The following is a 19,004-nucleotide window of genomic DNA, read 5'->3' as shown; positions in this document are numbered from 1 at the left end:
TTATTATAAATATCAAAAGTTAAAGCCTTTTATGTTTCCTCTAAAGTCGGATTTAATTGATACGTGAAATTATCTAACATTAGTTTTGGCACGTCAAATCAAGAAAGTGCCCAACATATATTAAACTTACACGTAAAATTCAACAAAATAGCATTAGATATATGATTGAGTATCAAATCAAATAAAAATGGACACGCTAAGATAAACAATTCTTAAAATTATAATATGAATAACTGTTTCGAAAGTATAGTATACGTAATAGATTAAAAATAATAAATGTTAAATATAATATATTAAAAAAAATTCGATATTATCTTTGTTGTAAGAATTATAGTGAAGTGATTTGACTAATCTCTTTGAATGAATCAATTATATAAAAAATTAAAGAGGAAGAATTATATTGATATTTGTTCAAATATGTTCCTTGGCATTCACAGACACTCTATCCATCTCCTACCCATCTCAAATGACCCTCCCAAAAAAAAATATATATATATCTCTCACCCTCTAACATTTAAATTACTATAATGCGAGGCATTAAAGTCTCAAACCCATTCATGACTACCCAATAAGCTCTACTGTTTCTGAAAAGACTGCATTAAGAATTGTTCTAGTGTGATGATAAAGCTTGCATCTCATCCTTCACCCACAAGAATCATCAGGTGCTCGGTTCAAGAATCACTGGGATGCAGTCAAAGTAACATTCAAAATTAAGGATTGGTTGATGTATAAATACATCTCTCAACATCTTACTCTATGGTTGGGAAGAAACACACTTGAAAATTTTCTACTTGATCTGGAAAATCTGAAAACAAAACCTTAAATTTATGTGAGATCAAATAATAATAACTTTCATGTACCGGTTTGCCGTTACTCGATTTCCTACCTGTCTCATTATTGCTGAGTGGTTCTTGAATGAGCAGTGCTCCGTGCGGGTTTCTTCTTGTGGGGGGTTTCGCGGAGCGTTTTTCGCGCATTCTCTCGCCCCAATCGTCCACGTGGCCCACCTTATCTTCTGATGATCATCAGATGTAGATCGGACGGCTGATGCTGGCCGACAGCGAACCCTTGCTGTTTGGGTTTCACAGCACCCGTCGCCAGGGTGAAAACACCGCCCGCACAGCTGTCCCCATGTTCCGACGGGTGGGGGCCCATCGAACGGCTCGGATCGACAGCTGCTCGCTTTCCGCCGTCCGATCCTCCTACCCCCCACGTTCTCGCCAGCTCACTCCCTGAAACGGACACGGAACGCCAACACATACCTACGTTCTCGCGGTACCTCGCTGGTCGTCGCCGGGCCCGTCTCTCGCTCAGTCATCGGACTGGTGCGCAGTTAGGTACCCAACAAAAAGGTAGCGAAGAACCGACTCGCATAAAACTTTCTGCTACTCGAAGTGCCACGTTAGCAGAAAAGAACAATTCGCCGCCGGTCCACCGTACGTTATCCTACTCCAGAGAACGTGGATAGACGACTTCACCCTCACCGCAGAGTCTCCGTCGACGTCCTTTTCTTTACGCAAGGCCGGGCCGAAGACAAAGGGTATATTAGTCATGAAGTAGTGGTATTCTGGTAAAATGGATCGTCACCTCGGTTTAGTTCGGGTCGTCCTTGTCCTCTGGTTGTCTCGTTACCCAGGCGGCGGAGACGAGGGCGGATCGGAGACGAGCGGCGATGCAGACTAGGGGTTAGGAGGCGCAGGTACCACGATTTGGACGCAGGAATCTGTCGTCCTCTTCGGTAGGTAGGGCCTTGGGCGCTCGGTCTGGAGCCCAGCGTTTCGATCTCTTCGAGAGGCTTTGGATCATGGCCGCCCTCCCTCGTTTCGCGGATCGCCTGTGGGGTCTCACTCCGTTGTTTTGAACTCAGACTTCTAGCTCTTTAGGTATACTTTTCTGTTCTTGATCTATTTGTGTTTTTGTTTGTTCCCGTTTTGGCAGTTTCCGATGTGGGATTTGGATGATGAGTCTTGAACTCGATGCTGAAAATGTGGATCTCTAGTTGTAATGAGAAGCCTTCATAGATCTTTGAGAATGTACGTGTTTGCCTTTGTCTTCACTGTCATCTTTGGTCTAATTCAGTTGGATTAGCTTGAAACACTGGATGATCTATCGTTTACAATCACCAGCAATTGAAGTAGGTTAAATGACGTCAATTTTAGGCGTGCTTTTTCAGATTTGTAGAGTTAATCTGGTAGAGCCAAATTTGAGGGGAAAAATGACCTTTTTTAAGTGATTATTGTAGACTTCAGCATCTAGGTGGTCGTGGATTTCTACTATAAGATGGAATCTCATAATGGAGTTGAACTGGAGTTGGAAAAAGAAACTCTGGAGAAAGATTCAGTGGCCAATGGATGTGGGCCAAATATGGAGAATGAAGTTGGCGGCGGTGGCACTGATGCCGTGCAAACCGAAGATGGTTCTCTGGATAAACCAGAAAGGGAAGTTGTTGACTTTCCCGGAGAGGATAATGAAAGTTCTTTAGCTGCTACGGAAATCAAAGCTTCCAATCTCCCAAAGGTATGGGTTTGATTTGCCTTTTGCATGCTGTTTCTCTATACTCTAGGGCATAGTGGACTATGATTTAACACGATCCTTGTGTGTCTAGACATCGGGATCTTATGGAGGCAACCGATGGAAGAAAGCACAGAAAGATCAAGGTGGTCAGAATGGTCATTCAAATGAATTTCGGAAGAAAAAACCTGTTCTTTCACCGAATCTCTCATTTCCTTCCAAAGGTAATGTTGGCACCAATCTGAGGAAGAGCACCACAGTTACGTGGCTGCCTAAAGATGCATCATCAATTATAAAATGGTTTGATCAATTTTCTAAATAAATTTATTTATCCTTTGATGAGGCCATTCTCTTTACAGGCACTCTTCCTGCTAAGCAATCTTCCTTGGCTGCTGCAACTAGCACTCGTAAATCATTAGTAAGTCTCTTGTGGCTTAACTAATTGTATGGTATTGTTTGCTAAACATTTAAGTATTTGTTTGATACCAGTCCACAAAGCCTGGCTCAGTGGATGCAGCTGCTAAAGATACTTCTGAAGAAAGTGGAATGTAAGCTTTGTATATTTTTCAAGTTCTGTTGTTTCTGTTTTCCTTAGCCATCTCTCATTTATGTGTATGTTTAATTCCTTCACAAATTCCTCATAGTACACGGGCAATGATGGTTATGCATTTTTTTTAAATATTCAACATAATGAGAATATATCAATAAAGCATTTTAAAGTGACATGCATCTGCTCATTTAAAGTGTTGTAATCAGATAAATACCAGACAATGATGACATATTGTTTCCATTTTGTTGCATATTCTACCATTGGGCCATCTTATGATGGGTTGTTTCTTGCACAATCAGACTGGTTTCCCTGTTGAGCAATTTTCATTTGGGCTGCAAGAAATAGTACATTGTCATATCATAATATGTCAAGTGGTAAATAGTTACATGACCCCGAGCCTTGTGTTTCGGGTTAAAAATGATTATGAATCCCATTCCACTATGTTGTGCAGCTTTGACTTTCTCATTATGTGTTGTATGTTCGTGACATATTCTTTATCTGCCAGATACTTATCATTGAGTTTATGTTCGTCTTTGTCAGTGGTTCCACTCCAGGTGCAAGAAGCAGTATCTCTGGTTTTAATTTCAGCTTGGATGAGCGTGCTGAGAAACGTAAGGAGGTTAGTTAATAGTTTGTCTTCTGTCTTCTCCTAAAATCTCCCTTCATCTTTTCCTAACTTGGAAAATATATACAATATTTTCTCAGTTTTTTATGAAGCTTGAGGAGAAGAATCATGCAAAGGAAGTAGAAAAAACTAATTTGCAAGTAAAATCTAAGGTAACATCTTTATGAAATTCAAAATTTTCTTTCTTCCAAGAAATTATTTCTGCAGATCTTTCTCCGTTGAGCTAAGTTCTGTATCAAGTTATATAATACAGGAAAGTCAAGAGGCTGAGATCCGAAAGCTGAGGAAGAGCTTGACCTTTAAGGCAACACCAATGCCAAGCTTTTATCAAGAACCTGGTCCTCCAAAAGTTGAACTGAAGAAGGTAGCAGTTGTTCTATCTACTATTTATGTCTGAAGAGTGCAACCATAGTTTCATGATCTTGTCAAAGTAGGAATGTCATAATCTTTTATGGATACTTGTGCAAAAATCTACAACAAGAACTAGGCTAATTTAACTACTCAACCCTCGATGACTCAGTCATTTAGGAGTTCATGGAGATATATACTAGCTTCAGAATTTAAGTGGCATTCTTATTTTTGCGTAAGTAATTGAAATTTCAAGCAGTGTCTCCCTCCCTCTACTAGCTTCTCTTTTTCTTCTAAAAAAAGAAAAAGGCATTGCACCCTTGTTATTTAAGGTTGGGGTAAATTTTGGGTTCCAGTATATCAGTTTTCTTCTGTAAGTATTTGCTTCCCTACAGCTTATTCATGGAAATGTACTCAAAACCTCAAAAAAGGCAATGCACCCAAAACTCAAGAAGGCACGTCATTCATTTGAAAAAAGTATTTTTGTACAAGCATCTTGTAACTGTTGATACATTTGTTGAAATACTCATGAGGATCTTATACCATTTGAATGTTGAACTGAGATGAATATCTTTATTTCCCTAAGAAACAAATTTGCAGTTTTAACTTAGTTAAAGTTATCAATGACCAAAGCTCACTTGAAAGTCAGATAATATGTAGGCATTGTAGCATCATACCACATTGTTGGCATATTGAGAAAGTACAGAGAGCATTATAGCAGTAAATTGTAGATGAGATACTGAGCATTATGCACATAGCTAGGCATAACACATAGCTGAGATGCTTTATCTCACACTTTGGCTTTTGATTCTATTTGATGGTTTAGTTAAGTAAATTGAGACATGAAGTTCCTTGACAGTATCACTGGTAACCATAGAAGCTGTGCTAATCTTATTCTGAGAAGCTTTGAAATGTAGCTCAAGGAGATGGAATTACATAAAGAACAATTTCAGTATTTCACATATTTCTTGCAAGTTGCAATTCAATATTTATTTGTTAGGATTTATGTTACTTTTGGTTTTATTGGCGAACTGTTAAGCTTGGGCTAAAATATATGTTTAATGTTTATTAGTTATTACACTAGTTAATGCATACAAAGTTAGTAATTCTTACTACATACGCAGACAAAATTTTTTTGGCATGGTCAGCTGAATTTGTTAGGCACTCACCAAATCACTGCTGACAAATTTCTAATCCTACTATGTCAGGATATGAACATTGATTGTCAAGTAGAAATTACTATGCCAAACATCCCAACCATGTTGTATTACTCACTACAGAATTTGTGATGAGGAACATAAATTTGGACTACAGGAAGTATTTCTTTTTCTCCTTAACTTCTTGCACTAGAGTGGCTAATGTGATGGTTACAAATTGTCTGACTCATCTGATTGAGGTGGTCTAAAAACAGGCACATGCAGTTCTAGAGGTCAGACGTCTTTTAAAAAAAAAAAAAGGGTTACTCAAGAATCTTTTCACTACAACTCAATCTAAATTAACTGTCATGTTTATATGTAATTAAATACTTATTAAACAAAAAATAATCTGTGGCACATTTCAGGATTGACACTTCCTTTGAAAATTGTTGCACTCTTTAATGTCTCACTGCTTCATACTCTGAGTCACTAGGCTAATTTGCCATGGACACGAAGGTACTGTCGTATTTTCTTTGTTTTGTATCTCCAATTCGAAGATTTAGCCTAAAGTATTTATAAATTTTTATGACATTCGATTTGATTGGGTGGTTGGAATTTTGAACGTAATCCAGTGGGTACTATTTCAATATATTTAGTAGTCATTTGATGTAACTGATCCTTTTGTGCAACTTCAGTACATCAGTAGCAAATGCAGAATATGATGGAAATTCCTTTTCTTTTATGATATTTATACAATTTCTTTTCCCTTGGTATTCTGTTTTTCCACATCATTATGATGATAACCATGTTTTAATAAAGTTTACCTTCACTAGAAAAGAAACTGTACAACCGATCTGATGATCTTGTAGCAGATACCACCAACACGTGCTAAGTCGCCAAAGCTTGGTCGACGCAAGGTACCTACCGCCGTAACAGATAATCCTTCAGAAGGTAGCATCTCATGTGAGAGCCCACGCCCTGCTCCCTCCTCTAGCAAGCCAAATGAAGCTGTGACATCCATTAAAGGGAGCTCAACTTCAAAGAACCCTACAAAGAAATCACTCTCAAAGCTTCCGTTGCAGGAATCAAAAACTTCTACACCTGACGTGAAATCAGCTGCCACAAAACGGAAAGTGTCAAACATGAAGGCCAAACTTGAGAAAGCTAAAGTGGAAGGGAGTGATAACAAACTGATTGAAGTTGCCCCTGAAGCTAGCACGGAAGTGGAACCAGTCCTTGATAACAGAGTCGGGGAAGATAACCCTGTTCTTAACCCTTCCGATCCTGTAATTGCTTCTCTGGAAGAACCAGCGCAAGGATAAAAAGGGTTGGGCCTCCTATCCTATGTATCCCCTTTGTGCCAATTTACGAGCTGCAGTGTGTTTGCTGCTTGGTGAGTATGATGCTGTTTCATGGTGCTCATTCCATTGTTTCCCAAGGAGACATTGGTCTATTGGACTTTATTTTGGTGATGTATATTATTCATTGTCTTTGCCGTCAGATTAATTTTGCATTGTAAAAAGGCCTGCATGTCATGGATCTGGACTCATGATCTGAATGATAAGGCCATTATCTGATGAAAAAGGAGCTAGTCTCTTTGTCCATGCAGGAGTTCCCACTATTCTGCAGGTCAGCTGACTGGGTTACGTACCATTGACTAAACTACAAGGCACCGATCGACATGCTATTATTCTCTTTGTTTCACAAAGGACTTTGCTGATTTGAACTTGGCAAGACTGGAACACCAAGGACATGTTTCCATGTATTGCTCATCCAAGTCCCCTTTTTTATTCATCTTCTCTCAGGTCTTCTTCCAGGGATTAAAGAGAACTTAAATTGTTATAGCAAATGGCTGTTATTTTTCCATTCATTGATGAAGGTGGAGTTTAATTCTTTGTAAATCTGAATATCATCCATCCTCATAATTATCCATTTTACATCATGATTACGTTTGAATGTAATAAACATTTAATATGATCATCAAAAATTGTTACACGTACTTGCTTAAGGCTATGCAAGAAGAAAAATGTTCAGACTTTGAATTGTAGGGCTTTACCCTGGGTTAGAGGGAGCCCTTCCAGAAATTCTCGATGGCGCAGGGTTAAACCCCGGCCAAAGAGGGGGTTTGGAAATAGTTTTCAACCAGCAATTGTCGCGCCTCGGTTATAACCTCACTAGCTGCGACATTGCCCCAAGCGCAAAGATGCCTTACCCTTTTCACCATCCCCCTACTCTTATGGAGGGGCTCACTCGCTTCCCCTATTCCGTCAACGATGTGGGACTAAACTCTCTCTGTTCTTCTTGTTGCCGGTTCACGCATCGAGCTCACTGTTCATGTTTATTTCTTGTTGCAATTCCACAAACGCCAGTTGTGCATCTATGAATACTGTCCAGTGGCCGTCGAGACTCTGCAGTCGTCGTCGAAACAGGAAGTTCCATCGATTTATGCTTCAATTCGACCACCGACCAAGTTGTGCAAGGGCCAATCTGCAGTCGTAGCCGAAGCAGCAGATCGCCTCGCACTACGCCGACGTCTCCCTAGCGGACTCCGCGAACCGCGCTCTCCTATTCTCTGGCTCCAGTTGGACCCGGCGGACTACGTGGGATGAAACATCCGCCGCTGCCTTCGTCGAACGGGGAGGTTGGGCCGTTCTCCCTCGGATCGCGATTGGCGGTCTGACGGCAGCAACCAAACGCTATAATGACGACGGTAAGACGTCATATATTTTAGCTTCCCCTCTCCACTTCTCTGACAACCAAAGCTGTGCAGGCTCTCCGGGAAGGTGCGCTCGAAGAGAAGCATCAGAGGAGAACGGAGGCCATCATTTCTCTCCGGCGCCAGAGTCCGGTCGGCGAGGCGGTAGCGACCTCGCGGCTCCGGCAACCAGTAATGTTTCCCTTCTCTTCTTTCATCAATCACAGAGAAATAGAAATTGAAACGCCACAATTAGCGAAAGGGAAGAAGACAGGGGATCAGTGCGGATCTCGCCAGGCGAACTAGTTGACCGAGTCACTGAGCCGGACTCGCCTGCCGAAACGTCAGGGTGAGGCGACCGAGTCCGACTCTCCTCCCTTGGTGACTCAGACCCGTGCGTGACTCGCGTCATAGGTAGTTAACTGAAAAGGATTAAATAATAATAATAATAATAATGATTTATTATTATTATTTCTGCAAAAGGATTAATATAAATTGATATGCTTTCTGATTCTTTAAGCTACAACACGATAGATTGTTGCTAGATTGACTTCTAATTATCCACTGCACGTAACTTAATATTTTCATCTTTGCAAGATTTTCATATCCTTTCTTGCAGCATGATGACTACAAACTATCAGAGATGGACATAGTAACAGGCTCCACATACATCTTTCTCATGCAGCTTGGCAGGTAGTATCTAACCTTCTCTAGTTTGCCTTAATTAGTGGTCGAGATTTCACTTGAGATCAATTTGGCAGCTTCATTCTTCTTAGGAAAATATATGCCATGATTCGGTAGGCAAGCACCATGACTGTCAGAGCTGTGATCTCCTTAACACCATTGTCGAGGTGGGTGACATTTAGAGAGGATGGTACATGGTCATACTGCACCTTGAGTAGGAGCCTGTAAGTGTGGTAGTTGAAAGATACATAGCGCAGCCATGAAATGAAGACAGGAACTCTCTGCAACATTGACAGGAGCAACATATTAGACATTCTGTCCAGTATACCTGGCAGTGCATCAATGACATGGACAACATATGCAAAAACAAACTTGATTTACTTGTTTTTTTTATGATTGATAAGTATTTTGATTCCTAAACCTAAATCCTCAGTGAACCATGTTACTTGACAGAAAAAGGAACTTAAAGTACGGAAAAAATATTGGACATTAAGATTTGATTGTTTTATAAATATCATATATATCTTAAGATCTTAGTGGAGGAGGTGCGATTGAAAAACATATTTTATGCACCTAGGATTTTCTGAGAGGGTGCACAAGTAGGGGTTCTGGATTTGAGTTTGATTTAACTCAAGAGAAAGTTTTGGTCTTTGTATTTTATTGTCCTCACATTATTTTTTGAGAGAGTACACGGATTTTGAGCTTGGCTTAGATTTAGCATAAGAGAAAGTTTTAATCTTTGTATTTTATTGTTCTCACATAATGAACAATTTTGGTTTTTATCACCATGGATCTAGGCATTTAGTGTCTCGCCATATAAATCTTACATCAATTAATTTTCTAAGATTGTATTTTACTGTTAATTCTCTGGATTGTTCTTTTGGAATCAAAATCTTTTAATCCCAGCTTTTTGTAACTAGGTCACTAAGTATCAAGTAGATTAGCAAACAATCTATTGCTACAATTCAAGAATTTGCGCCTCTTGGTGTGGTGAACAAAAATGATAAATTTGTTTGCTTGAAGGAGGCTAGAAAAAGAAAAAAGTCTATTTCTACTAGTTTCAATGGATTAGTCGTGTTATAGAAACATGAACATCTACTGTATCATACATTCACACTAGAAGAACGAATCCACTACACGAGGCTCCTGCCAATGCAGGGGTTTGGAAGGGTCGACATATATAGTATTTCCTCCATATTTAGAAACTAATCTCTTAGGTCGCAAGTGAGCAACCACACTGATAAAATTTATGTATCCGATACTCTGTTATTTTACATTGTATTCAGTAAATTTTAATTGGAATCAGCTTATAGTTTTATATATTATGCTCGGGGTTCTTATCTCTATAAAATTTCCAGTGAAATGCAATTATTTTCTAGCCTGTTAGCTTGAGATTATAGTATGCAACAAGCAAATTAATTGTTGGTGAGATATTGTATTTCAATTTCTGTACTAGTCTTGCTTATTCTGATTGATTTTTCCAATGTCTGAAAGAACCTTGCTTTTAGCATTTCTGCAGTTGCATAGCCTAATACCTACAATCTCACTGTTCTGATTAATATTTCAAATGCTCGAAAGAAACTTGCTTTTAGTATTTGTCAATTTACATAGCATTATACCAATTGATATTACTATGCAATGATAAGAGAAAGGATGTTTCCTAATGTGTATCAAAGAAGAAAACTCTTCATCACTAATTATAATTAGGTATACCTGATTATATCACCTATTGATCTTACTTTTCATCCTTTAAGAATTTGTTAAATTACATAGTTAATACCAGTTGATCTCACTGTGATGATGACAGAAAGGATGTTTTCTAATATGTACTAAAGAAGGAAACCTTTCACTCGATAAAAATTGAACTACGGTGCTTACCCGCACAAAGAATCCACCAGCCAACATAAATGTCATCACTGTCACTGAACCTAGAGTGGTTGCCTTCTTGATGTCCATCAGTGAAGCACCAATTACCAACCCTAGACCCTGCACATATGCTGTTTATTTAAGCAAAAGAATGCAGATATGCTGTGTCAAGTGGTATGCAAATTCTTATCCTTGCACATACCTGAGCAGCAATGATACTGAGAAACACAACAAGCATAGTGAGAAAGAAATGCTCAATGCTTCGTCTTAATCCTGCCATGAAGTAGACAATCAACAGAAATATCATTGGCAGGATGAGGTCTAGTGGCAAATCACTTGTTGTCCTGGCCATGAAATATGCACTTAGCTTGTACATGTCTACTGCTCTTTCCTTGGTCAACATAGCTCTTTCTTGTGGAAATGTGAAGATTGCTGTGAAAACAGGGAAGAAGCCCCAGAAAACTGAAATAAAGAACAGCAATCCAGCCTGCAGTATTCCATTTCAGATGGTAAACTGTTATTTTCACTTAAAAATATATAGCAAACTTACATAAAGTTTAGAGTTTCCATGTTGTATGTAACTCTCAATTGGTTGTTACTAGTTTACTTGTAGTAATTAAATACTCATTTAATCTCAGCATCGGAGGCTTTGACCAAGGAACTGTGGTACTAATGTGCTGCTTGCTCTATTTCGATGCAAATGATTTTATTGTTCGCTTAAAGTTTTTTTGATGATAATGTTATAATGAATTTTTCTCAACATTTTTTTTCAGACATACATGAATAATGATCCATGTATCTACTTGGAGCATAATTAAGTGAATACAAGAGACAAAATTATTAAAATAGAGATTTCCTCCTGTGCAAGAAATTTTAGGATTAGAAGATTTGCACTACTTTTATAGTTCCAAGAAACTTGAGGAGTCATTAAGATAGCAATCAAATCTGTGAAAGCTCAACAAATCAGAAACATCTACAAACTGTTAAGTCACAGTTTGTATTGAGATTTCAACTGGAAGATTAATGGTAAATTTTGTGATTCTGTTAGCCAAATCACATATGCATCTATACACTGCTATGTGCAGTCCTATTTATATAACTCGACATAAATTAGGAATATCAGTTGTAGTTTCAAAGATATAAGAAAGTTGGGAGTCAATAAGATAACAATCATATCTATGGGAACTTTTGAGAAAAAAGCATAGAAAAAGCATGGAATACCAATTGGAAGACTGGTGGTAGAAGTCTTGGTTCTGTTAGTCAAATCAAATAAACAGTGATTATTGTATGTATACAGATCAAAGAAAATTGGGTATCATTAAGATAGCAATTGATCTATGAAAGCTCAAAAAGGCAGATAAAAAACCAAATATCAATTGGAAAATTGGTGGCAAAAGCTGTAGCTCCATTACCCAAATCACAGATGAACATGTAGTAGCGTTAAGTGATATCTGCATTCCTATATGTGTGACATAACATACATGAAGGTTCTATCTATAGGATACAAACACTTGAAGAAACCTTTCTTACCTGATCTTCAATACCTCTTGTTGTGGTACTACTTGATTTCCACCAGAGCAGACCAAGGATCACTGCAATTGCAAGAACTTGTGTAATTCTCATCCAACTCAGATAATCATGTCTTCTATCGTTTAGTCCTCTCCAGAACAGAATGGAGTATTGTTGCCACCAGCTTGCTCCCCAGTCTCTTTTTTGTGATGACAACGTGGCTTTCAGATCTTCACTAATAGGAAGCGGCATCAAAATCTTTCTCATTTGCTTGTCAGCAACTCGATCCTCATAGGCCTCCACCAGGTACTATTTCATTATTTGTTGCAGCAGTCAGTAATTTGTAGGGTTTAATTCGCCAAAAGACTAATTAGAAAAGGCAAAATCATACTGCCTCCATCAGCTATTCTTTACTTTTTCTTCCTGAGGTTTTTTTACTTCCATTGCTGGACAATGTACCAGAATTTTGTATGGTTGGATCACTAATCGTTAGAATCTTCAGCATAATTATGAAAAAGAGTATGAATTTGGATGTCAGCAAAAAGCTTGTTTTCTCCAATTACTAATACAGAGTGGTAATGGTTCTTGGAACTGAATACATTTTAGGGTAAAAGAAGAAGTTTTTACCTCATGCACATCTTCTGGAGATGGTTTGCCATTTCTTGTATTGCTTTCCGATTCTTTTGACTGAACTTTAGACTCCAATACTGATGGTACCGTGACATCATTTATGTTGCCACTTGCAAGATCAAGCAGGAATTCTGCTGGATTCATAGCAATGAGAGGAGAACATCCAATAGATGAGAAGTATTTTATAGCTTTCGATGCTTTCCCAAAGTACAGCAAACTGCCCTTTCCAAGAAGTATCAGTTTATCAAATCTATGGAAGAGTCTGCTAGATGGTTGATGAATTGTAGTCACCACAGTTTTCCCCAACTGCATAGGTTCAAGAGAGACTTGTAGTCACCACAATTTATCATATATATATATATATATATATATACACACACACACACACTCTCTCTCTCTCTCTTAACTAAAATTTTATCTGAGCTACATGATTTGAGTAATACAGTAAAGGTTACCAGTATAAAATCAACATCATGATGATTGATACCTTAGCTATACCATGCAAAACTTGTATTATTCTTAGGGCTGTTGTTGAATCAAGGCCAGATGTGGGCTCATCAAGAAACAGTAAAGATGGGTTGATTATGATCTCATTTCCAATACACACCCTTTTCCTCTCACCACCTGAAACTCCTCTTACAAAAGGTCCTCCAATGATAGTATTTTGGCACCTGCATAATGTTATCAAATTTGAGAACAAGATCGATTAGATCTCCGAAAATTCAGGCAAGTTTCCTTATAAGATTGGAAGTTGAAGAGCCAGTCCACTATAGAGATCTTTGCTCATATTAGGCAACTTTGAGTTAGAATTAAGAACTCAAATAACCAAAAAGCTACCTTTCAAGCCCCAGCTCGTAGATGGCATCCATGGCCCTGTCTTCCTTTTGTTCTCTAGTCATTGACCTTGGGAGTCGAAGGAGAGCTGCATATGTTAATGTTTCTCTCACAGTGAGATGTGCAAATAGAACATCATCCTGTGCCACGAATCCCATCCTGAAAATTGACATCAGTCTTATAGAAATTTTCCATACTGTAAGGGCACATGATTCTGTCTATGAGAGTAGTTGATAATCTATTACAAGAGTGATGACATCTTGTTCTACACTAAGAAATGAACACATGAATTTGCTGCTGCCAAGCATAGTTCTATCTTCACTATCGAGTCAGCTTGTGCCAAAGCTTAACTTCTAGTTTGCTGGACTCTGGAAACAGATTCCTATACATTTAGCCTCTGATACTGCTGACGCAGGTCCTTTCCTATGTATGTGTTGTTATATATCTATGAGATTGGAATTGCTAAACAGAATACAATTTGAACTTGATCATTTACCTGCCCTTTAGAGATTTGGTATATGGTTCATCATTATATGTGACAGATCCTTGAATGATATTAGCCGTAATTCTTCCACCGAGAAGGCTAAGAAGTGTGGTTTTGCCACTGCCAGAAGGCCCCATCAGGGCTAAAAGTTCTCCAGGTCTCACTGAACCTGTAATTCCATGGAGAATATCCTTCTCTGTAGTAGTTGTTATTCCTTTGAGTACTACACTGTATCTAACCTCTGTAAACTGCAAATTTGACAAAAGGAGATGTCAATCAGGATGCTCTATGATGTGGTTGCTATAGATCAGCCCTCTGTATATTAGTTTAGAATTCAGATTTATGACTCAGTGCCTCTGAGAAAGATATTTGAAGAATAGCCTTCTTCTGTTTATGTTCCTTTACAAAGATTCAGCAAGTATTAGAGGGCAACTCCAGCTCAATGATACCTTCAAATATATCGGCAAAGTTGGCTCTGACATCAGACTTTTCCTTGTTTCTTGAATCTCCAGATCAATTTCTGCAGGGTAGTAAATGAACAACATGCAGAGTTAGACACATCAGGCCACTTTGTACTTGTTATAATATTTTCATAACAAATGATCTGTCCCCGGATTGGCATCTACTTATGACTGCAATGTTTTTGCGTTCGATTATATCATTTAAGGGGAATTTGTTTCAACTACGATCATAGTTTTACATGCTTTAAATATATGTCTTGTCTTCTACAAGATTCAGAAACTATGCACACACCACTGTATATTATCTTTGACTGATCATGTTGTTCTGATTATACAGCGTTACCATTCTCATTGTTGCCGAAAGCCATGGTATCAGAAACTTCAGGGAGCGCGGTGAAGCCGGTAAAGGAGTAGGAGAAGCTCAAGCTTGCACTGGAGGCGCGGCTCAGACTTGCCTCACTGCCAACATCTTCAGAATCCATCTTCATGTGTCCACTCCATGTCTTTCTGAGGTGGTGCCCTCCTTTGAAAGACCCCATCAACTTCTTTCCAAAGCTCAACTTTCTTGACAAGCTCGGACTGCCATTAACAGCACTGGTTGGCACAACTTCAGTAGAGCTCATAGTAGGTCCTCTTGTTGCTCCCATCTCCAGCTTGTCCGACTTGGCCATGGCAATTCCAGGTGCTGCTGAATCCATCTTCAGACTCCTGAATTATGCCGTGTTGAGAAATCGAAATGACTGCATGGAAACATATAGGCAATAAGGAGGTGGATAGAGCTATCACAAGCATTTACAGAATAGACACAGGAAACAAAAAAGAAAGAAAATTGTCACGATATGGATTGGTTATCAGAACCAAAACCAAGTGACGAAGATGTTGATTTCCATTTCTGACCAGAGTTGCTTCAAGACTCGAGTACTTCATCTCCCCTTGTAAATCTATGTTTTCCTTGGAATTGACTTGAAACCTATAAAAGAGACGAAAGAAGGTTTCTTCTTCCTTTTTTCTCTCGAGAGAAGACTCTTTATGAAGTATGTATTACAGTAATTCCATTTCATGTATAAGCTGAATACCGAGAGCATGGCGACCGAAAAATCTTACCCAAACAAGCATCATCTCAAAGGTGTGAGAATGCATGCAACAAAGAACAGTTCACATGCTTCATGGAAAGCTACAAAACGATGCGAGGAAGACAAAGAAAGAACACATGAGAAGTGAAATCGGTCGAGCTAAAAGACACCCTTCTCAGTGAAAGGAGAGAAGGTGGGGTAGGATACGGGCAGGAGGAGTTAGAAGCAGATATCGAGAGCTAGCAAAATGACAAGGAGTGTGTGGGGTGAGGAAGAGCAGTGGACGGCCAGCTTATTTCCACCCAACTCTCTGTCTCATCCCTTTCGTCGACGGACTACACCTCTCATCCAAACCTTCACAATGCTGCACGATGCGGGGGACGTCGGATATCAACTTAATGAAATGAAATGCCGCCACTGATACTGCCACACTGCTTGTAGAAAGAAGTGAATTTTCATTCAAGAATTTTGCTAGCATCATTACCATCAAAATGAGCTATCCATTTTGTTCCACTTCCGTTTCCTTCATCATGGAAATCATATTAGTCCATTTTTTCTGCTCGTGGCTTTTGGAAATGTTTTAGCTCAAAAAAAAATAGATGCTGAAAGAGAGTAAAAGAATCTCTCCATCGTTAAAGCATGTGATTCTTGTTTCTTTCGAAAGACACTACTTTGTTCGTTAGTGGAGATGCATTATATTTTGATAAGGTCATGTAGTCTAACATTGATTGAGGAGTATGTGAACCAAAAACTCATAAGTTCGTCAGGTCTCTCTTATCTTTAAAAAGTACGAGTACGCTCATCGTTCAAAACGGATAATTCCTCGTCCTCGTGACTAAATAGTCCCTTATCAATATTATATTATATTAATAAATGAATATGGCCAAAGAGGAAAAAAAACAAAAGTAAAAAAATGCAGAATAAAAGGAAAAAAAATTGAGATTTTGGAGCTGAAGATTGCATGTTGTCATCAGCCTTTACTTTCTCTTCCTCCATAAATCTCGACACCATCAGACATCAACCTTGTTTTCCTTGTTCCGGGTCTTGTTCTTCCCGAGCGCACGAACGAATATGGTGGGAGGCGAATCTGCAAGAGCAGTCAAGACAAACACAAACATGAACAAAGGAATCCATTATGCATGCAAAAAAACAAGAAGCTCGGATCAATATCATCAGTACACAGCAAAACACTCAATAAACACCAACAGAGGATTCGTTCTTCTGAGTCACCCTATCAACCAGACTCAGTCTGATGGTATGCATCCGAATTCGTTTTACCTCATATCGAGAGTTTGAACTTATTGCCATAACATATTATTCATTAGTCTCACACACTTCAAATTATGAATCAATTAGGACTAGTATATTAACAGAATTATAAATTATATATATATATATATATATATATATGTTATTCTCACTTAGTGATATAATTAATGAAATTTATGCTTCATAAATATAATAAATAATATGTTCATTTTTTATTTTTAAAATTGAAAAACATGTTTTTCAAGAATATCATCCTCAATATTCTATGGAATATTGATTAAAAATATATATGCATTAATTTCTTATTTTCTAAGGAGTTATGTTCAAACTAAATTGACCCTTTAGAGATATGATTAGACACTATCTCTTTTATATATTTTAAAAATTCTCTTAGGGTTTTATAAAATTTAGATTTGAGTGAATACCAGGTTTATAAATTCAGATAATCCTAACCCAATTTTAATATAATAGATCAAGTATTGGTAGTAAATTAGGATTGTAGTTTAGCCTTCAAATAATTGTGTTTTGAGTTAAAATTTGGTATGTATTTAGTTCTATATATCTTTTAGTTTTCTATAAAATTTTATGATAATTTAAGATCAATTGCTCATCTAGAATAGCGAAATAAAACTTCTTTACATGATAGTACAATTGTTTGATTTATAGCAACTAGTTCATTCGATTATAGAATGAATTGTTAAAAAATTGATAATGGAATCTAGATAATTTTTTTTTTGCTAAATATAGTTTATTTTATGAAAGATTTTATCAAACTTTTTTTAAAAATTATTATAAATCAATAATTCAAGAGGTATGGTTTTTAATTAAGGTGTCTCATAACCCTATACTCACGATATTATAAGTTTATCACTCTTTAGCACACTTGATCATTAAGAAATGTGATCTTTTATTAGCATCAATTAAGTAAGTATAAATTTAATTCACTACAAAATAGTGATCGTATAAATTATCATATGCATAATGCATTTAAAAAAATATGTTTCAAATGATCGATGAATAAGTTAAATATGAATATACATACTTGATAAGCATAAAAAATATATGATATATATATATATATATATATATATATATATTCTTGAGTCAATCAAATAATCAAAGTCTTAATTAGCTTGACTAGCTAACTTGTTGGAAAAAAAATTATAGGATGTCATTTCAAACCTTCAATCTTAGTGACTGATATATCACTATAAAACAAATATTTTAATATATAAATATGATACTAAAATAGTAACACATCATATTTTTCTACTCAGCCTGATTTAGTCAGATTAATCAGGTAAAATTATATAACTAAAAATAAATATGAAACCGAATCCGATTTAGGAGGATTTGAGTAGATAGATAAAGGCAAATTTTATGCTAACCTAACCTACCCCTTTTCGTTTATTTCGTAGATAGATAATTGGATTGTCTTTTAGATGATAAGAATCATGTCATGCAAAGATCAACAAGATAATATTGCTTCTCGTACACTACACTGTGTAATAGTTGAGGCAATAGTCACTACAAGTGTAGTGGGACGACCACCGTAAGGACGACGACAACGACAACAATCGATGCAAAATTATTACTAAAATAAGTTAATCGTATATTAAATTTACATATGGAACGATCACTACCATTCATATAGTTTTGTTTCCAACCGTCGATTTGAGTGGGTCCCAACCGAGCACACCGATAATTCTCCTAAATTTTGTTAGTAAAACTAAAACCTATATATTTTAAAATCCTTCCTATATTATGATCATTCTATTAATATCTATCCACAAACTAACAAAATAAAAATCTCGGCCGCATATTTGAATATGATGATGTAATAGACTCATTTACATAATGATATATTTTTTAAAAATATTAATTAATTTATATATTTTATCGTAAGATTTTGGACTCGAATTTCCTAATCTTCACCTATCCTTTAAATATATATATATATATATATATATATATATATATATATATATATCTCTAATAATTTATTTTTTATTCCACTCACATATCTTAAGAATTTGAACCCACACATGACATCCGTCCGAAAACTTGGATTAAATGACACCTAACATGATTTAGCTTTTAGTTTGAATCAAAATAATAAAATATTCTTAATATTCTTATCATTGTAATATCATCTATAAAATACTAACTAACCAAGATTAAATACATATATATATATATATATATATACGATTTTTTTTTGCCATAATTTATTATGCATACAAAGGATTACTCATTTATTAGAAGCCATAAGTAACTCTTAGCGAAGCTAAGCTTTTGGTTGATTTAATAGAATGTGATCCACGAGAAA

The 19,004-nt window shown here is 37.0% G+C and overlaps 2 protein-coding genes and 1 non-coding gene across 6 annotated transcripts; 1 reads left to right on the top strand and 2 right to left on the bottom strand.

Annotated features, from left to right (window-relative positions):
• The first annotated feature begins 1,583 nt into the window (after positions 1-1,583).
• Positions 1,584-6,670, top strand: LOC103988852 (protein WVD2-like 4). 4 transcript variants are annotated; one of them, XM_009407513.3, is made up of 10 exons: positions 1,584-1,836; positions 1,939-2,033; positions 2,243-2,517; positions 2,606-2,735; positions 2,871-2,929; positions 3,001-3,059; positions 3,602-3,680; positions 3,767-3,838; positions 3,940-4,050; positions 6,040-6,670. In XM_009407513.3, the coding sequence occupies exons 3-10, from the start codon at positions 2,281-2,283 to the stop codon at positions 6,490-6,492; spliced, it is 1,200 nt and encodes a 399-aa protein (XP_009405788.2). In that variant the 5' UTR covers positions 1,584-1,836; positions 1,939-2,033; positions 2,243-2,280; the 3' UTR covers positions 6,493-6,670. The 4 variants fall into 4 exon arrangements, with proteins under 4 accessions (XP_009405788.2, XP_009405787.2, XP_065044399.1 ...); XM_009407512.3 differs by lacking the exon at positions 1,939-2,033 and having other exon boundaries at positions 1,585-1,883; XM_065188327.1 differs by lacking the exons at positions 1,939-2,033; positions 6,040-6,670 and adding an exon at positions 5,243-6,033 and having other exon boundaries at positions 1,585-1,883.
• A 548-nt stretch (positions 6,671-7,218) lies between these two features.
• Positions 7,219-7,375, bottom strand: LOC135677953 (U4 spliceosomal RNA). Its single transcript, XR_010514783.1, has one exon. It is a non-coding gene; the product is annotated as a U4 spliceosomal RNA (small nuclear RNA).
• A 975-nt stretch (positions 7,376-8,350) lies between these two features.
• Positions 8,351-15,031, bottom strand: LOC135676779 (ABC transporter G family member 22-like). The gene is made up of 10 exons (XM_065188326.1): positions 14,677-15,031; positions 14,322-14,392; positions 13,885-14,120; positions 13,392-13,547; positions 13,042-13,225; positions 12,552-12,860; positions 11,946-12,233; positions 10,618-10,902; positions 10,428-10,535; positions 8,351-8,830 (listed from the first exon to the last, which is right to left on the bottom strand). The coding sequence occupies exons 1-10, from the start codon at positions 15,029-15,031 to the stop codon at positions 8,615-8,617; spliced, it is 2,208 nt and encodes a 735-aa protein (XP_065044398.1). The 3' UTR covers positions 8,351-8,614.
• Positions 15,032-19,004: the final 3,973 nt, after the last annotated feature.

The sequence above is a fragment of the Musa acuminata genome, chromosome BXJ1-6 (assembly GCF_036884655.1).
Source record: "Musa acuminata AAA Group cultivar baxijiao chromosome BXJ1-6, Cavendish_Baxijiao_AAA, whole genome shotgun sequence".
In the NCBI taxonomy this organism is placed as follows: Eukaryota; Viridiplantae; Streptophyta; class Magnoliopsida; order Zingiberales; family Musaceae; genus Musa; species Musa acuminata.
This window is presented reverse-complemented; position numbering and strand designations above follow the sequence as displayed.

Excerpts from the sequence above, each read along its gene's own strand:
- LOC103988852 (XM_009407513.3), top strand. The coding sequence starts at position 2,281 with ATGGAATCTCATAATGGAGTTGAACTGGAGTTGGAAAAAGAAACTCTG. Across the intron at positions 3,060-3,601 it reads ACTTCTGAAGAAAGTGGAAT|TGGTTCCACTCCAGGTGCAA; the intron begins GTAAGCTTTGTA and ends CGTCTTTGTCAG. Across the intron at positions 3,839-3,939 it reads ATTTGCAAGTAAAATCTAAG|GAAAGTCAAGAGGCTGAGAT; the intron begins GTAACATCTTTA and ends TATATAATACAG.
- LOC135676779 (XM_065188326.1), bottom strand. The coding sequence starts at position 15,031 with ATGGATTCAGCAGCACCTGGAATTGCCATGGCCAAGTCGGACAAGCTG. Across the intron at positions 13,226-13,391 it reads TACGAGCTGGGGCTTGAAAG|GTGCCAAAATACTATCATTG; the intron begins GTAGCTTTTTGG and ends AACATTATGCAG. Across the intron at positions 10,536-10,617 it reads TCAGTATCATTGCTGCTCAG|GGTCTAGGGTTGGTAATTGG; the intron begins GTATGTGCAAGG and ends GCATATGTGCAG.